At 37.7% G+C, this 8,256-nt stretch overlaps 1 protein-coding gene across 2 annotated transcripts; it reads left to right on the forward strand.

Moving 5' to 3' along the window:
* The first annotated feature begins 455 nt into the window (after positions 1-455).
* Positions 456-5,166, forward strand: ctu1 (cytosolic thiouridylase subunit 1 homolog (S. pombe)). 2 transcript variants are annotated; one of them, XM_057832438.1, is made up of 3 exons: positions 456-569; positions 3,661-4,161; positions 4,388-5,166. In XM_057832438.1, exons 2-3 carry the CDS (start codon positions 3,666-3,668, stop codon positions 4,921-4,923), a joined length of 1,032 nt encoding a protein of 343 aa, XP_057688421.1. In that variant the 5' UTR covers positions 456-569; positions 3,661-3,665; the 3' UTR covers positions 4,924-5,166. The 2 variants fall into 2 exon arrangements, with proteins under 2 accessions (XP_057688421.1, XP_057688420.1); XM_057832437.1 differs by having other exon boundaries at positions 490-678.
* Positions 5,167-8,256: the final 3,090 nt, after the last annotated feature.

Here is an 8,256-nt window from a genome sequence, read left to right on the forward strand (position 1 = left end):
TGAACATTCGTTCCCAGTTCAAATGGATTGGACGTCTACTAGTGATAAACTCATTCCAATTCACAGCAGAAGCTTGTTTTTCCGTTTACTAGTTGTTTGTAGAATATCTTAGAATAATTTCCTGACTAATGTATCGATAATCGTTGTATCGCCATATCGTCAGATCATCATTATCGTGAGCTTTGTATCGCAAATCGTATTGTATCGTGAGGTAACAAGAGGTTCCCACTCCTACTTGCTACAGTACATATGTCCTTGGTATTTTGAATTCCTGGGTATATGTATTATTTTTAAGCTAATAAAATAGTCTTGAAACAGTTTAAGAGCAAAACAGCAGAAGGCATAGAGGTCAGTGGCTCCATTTTTTTTCATGATACATGTTCTTCATTATTTTTAATCTGGTTTTGTTCGGCATTTTAACAACGCTCTATAGACAGCAAGTGTAGTATGTTCATGGTAATGCCAATAGGATGCGCTGTTGGAAGTTGATGCGGCATCCTGACAGTCAGTGAGCAACGAAGAAGAGCCAAGAAAGACAGCCACATCGAGACAGCATGCTACTCATAAACGTACACATTCTAACTACTACTATTTAGATTAGCAACAGAATTTCACCTTTGTCTTATTTTTCTTTTGTTTGTCTTGCCATTCCATCTCAACACCGGCTTTGCTTGAGCGGTACGTAATATTTTCCACAATAAGATAAACTTATTTGGTAGCTAACCATAGAGAATCATGGTTATAAACTAGCAATAAATGTGTTGTTTTATATTTTGTAAACAGGTCGTGGAAAAGCATGGAAAGCGTTTTTTGAGTGTGTTTTTTGTAAACTAGCTTTTCTGGAGCATTTACGCCTTGTTTCTTCACTCAAACAAAGCACATTTCGAAAGGTTATTCTTATCAATTTCTCGCCATGATTCTTTCAGTCATTTGCAAAACAGTGTCTGGTTTTCTCAAATATATTTTATCTTGTGCATGAGTCACATAACCCTAAAAATAAGATTCCATTTCGGTGAGGTCTTATGATCCTCGTGGCCATTTAACTAGCTGTGATTGACCTGCTCATTTATAGGGAATACTCAATAGATAAATGGTAATAATGATAATTGTCACATTATAGCAGTAACTCCCTCCACTTGGCTACTGATGCTAAATGCCAGATATAAACAATAGTAAAGATTTTTAAAGTTATTACTTCACAAATTTAATTGTTTAAAGGGAACCTCGGACTTAAAGACTTGTAGGCTCTAATAAGCCACAATTCTTCTCTTATACTAAAATTTTTTATTAGAAAAACATAAAATATTGCCATTGATTTAGTACATGTTTTGACTTAAGGAGGGCGCCATGTTTTAATACCTGCAATAAACGCTCGGGGTGATGACATAGATCAGGGGTGTGCAAATTTTTTGCAAAGGGGGCCAGATTTGGTACGGTAAAATGTGTGTGTGTGTGTGGGGGGGGTGACCTTGGCTGACGTCATTTACGTATATATATATTTAACAATATATTTAAGCAAATTTTAGCAAGCCATTCTGTGTGTCACATTTGCTTTATTATTTTAATAATTTCAACAATCTTGCAACTAGCCTTTTTGGCGTTCTCTTCGGACTCTTGGGCTCTTGCGAAATACTGCTGCTGTGAAATTAAACTAGCTTCAAGTTGCTTCAAATTCTTGCGACGTATCTTCCCTGTAATCTTGTCGTACCTGTCAGCGTGTCTTGTTTGATAATATTACCTTAGATTGAACTTTTAAAAACAGTGACTGTCTCTTTGCAAATGCGGCAGACACAGTTGTTGCGTATTTTAGCGAAGGAATAGTCCAATTTCCACCTATCTTTGAAGCGTCGGCTGTCGCAGTCAACTTTCTTTTTTTTGTTGATTGTCGCCATTTTAGAAAATTGGGAGTAAAGGGTCACATGGGGTAATGTTGCTTAGAGTGCTGCTGCCTTTTAGTGGGTAAGTGAGGAGCAACATTTAGTCTGTCAGCTACTTCATATGCTGGTAGCAGTATTGCTGACCAATTTATTAAGGCTGTGTGCGGGCCAGACGTTATTGATTTTATGACAGAGGCTGGGGGCCGGATAAAATTTGACCACGGGCCACATTTGGCCCCCGGGCCGGACTTTGGACATGTCTGACATAGATTGTCACTGTCACTCGACGAATACTACCGAGTTACTGCAATTACTTCTACGCAGCGAGACGTCCAACACATAGGCTCGTAGGTTAAAAGCGAGGAGTACTTACTATATGTGTTTTTATGGAGTCTTATTACCTTTCCATTGCCTCCAAATACTTTTGCATGTGTTTCCTTCTCATATTTTTAAGCATTGTGTTTTCATGTGGCAGCTTTGAAGCAGATTGTTGATCTGTTGACCACATTTATCACATAGTATATTTAAACAACCCTTATTTGATATTTCTACGTTCAAGTATTTTCTTAAGGCATCTTTACTATGTTCTGTCTGTATGCATCTAAACAAAACAAGCTGACAGCGCACGGTAGTACTTTGGGTGTCAAATTCGCCTCTTGTTTTGTGTCGTTTCGCCAGTATAGCACATTTTGGCAGAACACCATTTTTTTTTCCTACTCTCGTCTCGTTGCATCCCGTCTTTCCTGTTCATTTTGCTTTTGCTGCTTGTTTTGTGAAATATCGACATTGCTGTCATGCTCATTAATGTTCCTCTCGGGTTCAAATTGAAACGGTTGAACAGATGACATGTTTATGTCGCTAGATTTGTACTCTGGAAGCTCGGCAGCGTAACCATGTGAAGTCACCGCTCTGCGACGTCAACAACAATGGCCACCTACTAGTTAAACTAATTTTACAAATGGTATAGAAACTAGGGCTGTCAAACGATGAAAAATTTTAATGGAGTTAATTACAGCTTAAAAATTAATTAATCGTAATTAATCGCAATTCAAACCATCTATAAAATATGCCATATTTTTCTGTAAATTATTGTTGGAATGGAAAGATTAGACACAAGACGAATATATACATTCAACATACTGTACATAAGTACTGTACTTGTTTATTATAACAATAAATCAACAAGATGGTATCAACATCATTAACATTCTGATAAAGCGATCCATGGATAGACAGACTAGTAGTTCTTAAAAGGTAAATGTTAGTACAAGTTATAGAAATTTTATATTAAAACACCTCTTAATGTTTTCGTTTTAATAAAGTTTGTAAAATTTTCCATCAAAAAACAAACTAGTACCTCACCATTGTTGATGTCGATGATTACACAATGCTCATGGTGCTGAAACCCATAAAATCAGTCGCACCCAAGCGCCAGCAGAGGGTGACAAAACACCAAAAAACACAACAAGTGGAAATTACACTGTGCTGACATTTTAATCTGTTTGAGCGGGGCATGTGCATTAAATGCGTCAAATATTTTAACGTGATTAATTTAAAAAATTAATTACTGCCCGTTAACTCGATAATTTTGACAGCCCTATTAAAAACAAAAACATCATGAGGGGTTTCAAAATCAAATTATTTTAACTCATATCGTTTATCTTTTAAGAACTACAGGTCTTTTATCCGTGGATCCCTTTAAAACAATGTTCTTAGGATGATCTTTATTGGAAATAACTTGTTGCACCTTCATTGTTGTCAACGCATTTTAATCTCCCAACAGTAAAGATGCCAGTCCAGTGTAGCAGCTGTGCTGAAAAGCGTGCTGTGCTGAAACGTCCCAAAACGGGCCACTCGCTCTGTAAGGAGTGCTTCTTTTGGGCCTTTGAGGAAGAAGTGCATCAAACCATTGTGGCAGCAAATCTATTCAAACCCGGTGAGGCCGTTGGGATTGCAGCTTCTGGTGGCAAAGACTCCACAGTTCTCGCACACGTGATGAAGCTCCTGAATGAGAGGTACTCGTACGGCTTGAATCTCATGCTTCTCTCCGTGGACGAGGGCATCACTGGTTATAGAGATGACTCTTTGGAGACTGTGAAGAGGAACCAGCAACAGTATGAGCTGCCACTGAAGATCGTGTCGTACGAGGAGCTATACGGCTGGACCATGGATGCCATTGTGAAGCAAGTGGGACTGAAAAATAACTGCACTTTCTGTGGCGTTTTCAGACGACAGGCACTTGATAGAGGAGCAGTCATGCTGAAAGTGGATAAGATTTGCACAGGTACCTTCAAGTGTTACCTATGCATGTGTACAATGGTCACTGCAAAATTAGTATGCTGTCAATCAGAATTGAAATGTTGTCTTCAAAATTAGAATCTAACTATTGCAATAAAGGATGTTTTCATGCATAATATTCCAATTTATTTGGATGCACCTGTTTATTACAGAAGAGTGGGGTTGTATACTGTATTTCACACAAGATGTAATTTGTGCGTCTTTTTGAACAGGTCACAATGCCGACGATGTTGCGGAAACGGTGTTGATGAATGTCTTACGAGGGGACATCGCCCGTCTACGCCGCTGTACAGCCATCTCAACGAACAGTGAGGGCGACGGTGTCGTGCCACGCTGCAAGCCTCTCAAATACGCGTACGAGAAAGAGATCGTTTTGTATGCCTATTTCAAAAAGTTGGACTATTTTACCACCGAATGCATCTACTCCCCCAACGCTTATCGCGGCTATGCACGGACTTTTTTAAAAGATCTAGAGAGCATACGTTCCAGCTCCATCATTGATATCATCCATTCAGGGGAAAATCTTTCCATACGGGAGGATGTGAAGATGCCTGTGCAGGGTATCTGCAGCAAGTGTGGCTATATCTCTAGTCAGATGTTGTGTAAGTCATGTGTGCTGCTGGAGGGTCTGAACAGGGGCCTGCCCAAGCTGGGTATTGGAAAACACCATCGATTGCATGAGAAAATTGTCAACAATGAGCCACTTACTGAAAAGGAGGAGAGAAAGTTAAAAGTCGTTGACATTTGACAAATGTGACATTTTTACATGAAAATGAACATTTGTTATGAACTTGAGCTCTGCCTTTATGTATTCATTTGGATAAATCTTTTGCATTTTATGTTGTCATTCGTACCGTTGCTCAGCTGTCATTATGACTTAAATCGGTCAGTAATTACTCACTGATACTTGTATCCTTTCTTTTTGAAAATAGAAACACATGAATATACCATTGGATAACGTCCCTGGTATTTTCCAACAAAGTATTTAATAAAGTAATATTTTAACTCATATTTGTGTATTATGCAAATTCAATTTTTTAAAATGTTGGTCTCAGTTTTAAGTTCCATTTTCAAACTACGGCAACTATTCAATATTTTAAAAAATTAGTAAGATGTACCGAAGTCTCGCTAACCTACGCTATACATCAGTGATCCCCAACCATTGGGCCGGGGACTGGTACCGGGCCCCGGCCGCAGAGAAATATTGAATCATTTGTTAATGATCGCAATCTGACAGTGCCTCTTGACTAATCCTAGTCGAGGTTTGTGTACATCACCCTCTTGTGGTTGACCGTCATTACTGGGGTGTTTGCACACCTATTGACTAATCTGAGTGGAGATTAGTGTCTAAGGCCAAGAAACCTTTCACGATTGGAGAAGAACTCATTTTGCCTGCGACAGAGGATATTTGCCGTCAAGTTTTAAGAGAGGCTACTGCTAAAAAAGGTTGATTTAGCGTATGGTGAGTTTCATTTTCCCTGGACTTAACGTTAGTTTTAGCCCCCTCGTGTTATTTTTTATTTAATGTAATTCGGTCTGTGGTGTAAAAAACGTTGGGGACCAGTGCTTTACATAATTATAAACCATTCCAAAAAATGTTAAGCACTAACTGAGCATGTCTTCTTGTGCCATTGTTTGTAATTCCGATAATTATAAATTTTTACTTATATGGCGGAAAACACTCAGGTGACTTGTTCCGCTCTGAAACCCCCAATTTGGCCAGCTTTCAAAATTGTCCTATATGCATGTGTGATGCATCATTGGAAAGCTTAAAATCTCAATTTTCTGGGGGAAGAAAAATTTTGAACAGGAGGGTATTTAAAAAATAAAAAATAAATAAACAGCAAAACCCTAACTGGAGGTGAGAGCATGAGAACATAAAGATTTTAACGAGATACTGTATTATCGTGCATTTACCTCTTTTCGATCCAAAAACTCCCATGTAGCATGTATCACCGAGTGTAAAGACACCGCTGTGAATGGCCACAGCCGGATTTTTGGAGGATTTTATGGGTGAAACATGGTCATACAACAAGGGTCGTGATGCAGACATCGAGGAGTGGTCGAGATTTTCTTGTTTTTACCCTTTTAAACTTTTTTTTTTTTTCCCTCCAAATTTTTCTATGTTGGATCGATTATTTATCGTCCAAAATATTGGGGGAAATGCAACTGTAACAAAAAAAAAAACAATTAAGCGATAATTATGAGGTAGATATCCGTGACCTTTTTACAGACACCACTTTTTTTTTCATTTTGACGTAATTTGTTTAAAAGAGTGAATAATATTTTAAAGTCATTTTTTAAACTAAATATTAGACCTCGATTAATGATTTTAAGCTAAAAATGACAGACATTGCCAATAATATAATTACTGAGCTTTTTATGGCTGGGTTGAAACAAGCGGTTGCGCGACGTCTGTAAATGGGGGTTTCCAGGGTAAAACGGACAAATTAAAAATAGTTTGGGGGCTTAATGCGCCGTGAATGTGCTATTGCAGCATATGGACGTATTGTTCTATAAAACACAACAGTTCTTTTGGGTTAGCCAGAAATTGTATTTTTTTTTTTCTTTCATTTTTGTGGGGGGGTCAAACCTCTTAAACTACTGAAATGCAAAGAAAACTTTTAGCAGTTATTTCTATAGCACCTACAAAAACTGATTTTCATTCAAAATTGTATTTTTTCAATGATTTTCAAAATAAAAGTTAACAAAAACAGCAATAACCCCAACTTCAATCTCCTAATTTATATCTTCCCTCATTTCCTCACATACTAAATGCCAAATCTCAATTTTAACTACTTAAGAACATAGGATGTATATTAAAATTGAAGTCAATGTAAACATTTACTTTTTTTTTTTTTTTTTATAACAAAGATATATGTAACATACATTCAGAGAAATAAGTACAAATGGCATATTATGCAGAATGAAATGGAATATATTTTGAAGATTGCGCAAACATTTTTTTTTTTAAATCATAAGGAAATTAATAAGTAGCCTAACATAAATGCACAAATGTAAATCCGCAGTGCACATTGACTAGTAAGATGTTCTGAACCTCCTCATCAGCGCAAAAACAATATAATAAATTAGCCTCTTCAACTCTTTCTTTGCTCTTAAAGATTTGATCCATTTTATGTTGCATTGCCCTTTTTTAGTCGCATCAATTCAACAACCTTTTTTTTTTTTTTTTTTTTGCTGTTGTAGAAAAAAATATGCACATTTGAACCAATCAGAGCTAACTATCTCTGCTGATCACATGTCAGTATGTCAGCCAATTGAACGGATAAATGAGTCCAGGCGTTTTGCTTTGCTGCGTGCGTTCGCACATTGACGTGACTCATCATCGTCAGACTCTGATAACTGCAGCAGCTGGGGAAACGTCCATGCCGTCTGCAGAATAAAATAAATAATAAATATTGGTTGAAACGGATTACTCTAAACAAGCACTTTATTATGCTTGTTAACACTTGTGTATGTGAATCTGATGTTGGTAGATTGTTTTCTTCTTTGAGATGAAATGCATGTGTGGCAGCTTAGCATTTTTTTTTTTTTTTAAATACATAGCATTTTGACAGTTGCCGTCATATTTTCGGAATCAAAGCACCGTTTACCGGAACAGCATTCCGGCCCTGAATCTTATACCAGAACTGCGTTCTGGCCCTGAATCTTATACCGGAACTGCGTTCCTGACCGTTCTGGCCCACTTTCACCCCTGCTTATAATAAATATCTTTTGACTCTCATAAATTACACGTCAATATTAAAGTACTGTATACATGTCTTCCGTAACATTTTTGTTTAGTCTTGCATGCTATGAGATTTTTCAAATGTCATCCCTTCATAGGGCACTCGTTTTATTCATTGGCTGCCATTGACGGTGCAATCTATTTGGCCACTTCAGAACTTTTTTCCACTCAAGTAATAGTTAACAAAAACAAAAAAAGCGTATTGAAATGTGCTTGGAAAACGTCATGCCACTTTTCAACCACTAGATAGCGCTCCAAACTGACCCTCATTGAAGTGGCAGGCTCGCGCTCTCGCGGAGTACACGTATCGCGCACACACGTCCTGCGCGGTCA

This window comes from Corythoichthys intestinalis, chromosome 3 (genome assembly GCF_030265065.1).
Source record: "Corythoichthys intestinalis isolate RoL2023-P3 chromosome 3, ASM3026506v1, whole genome shotgun sequence".
In the NCBI taxonomy this organism is placed as follows: Eukaryota; Metazoa; Chordata; class Actinopteri; order Syngnathiformes; family Syngnathidae; genus Corythoichthys; species Corythoichthys intestinalis.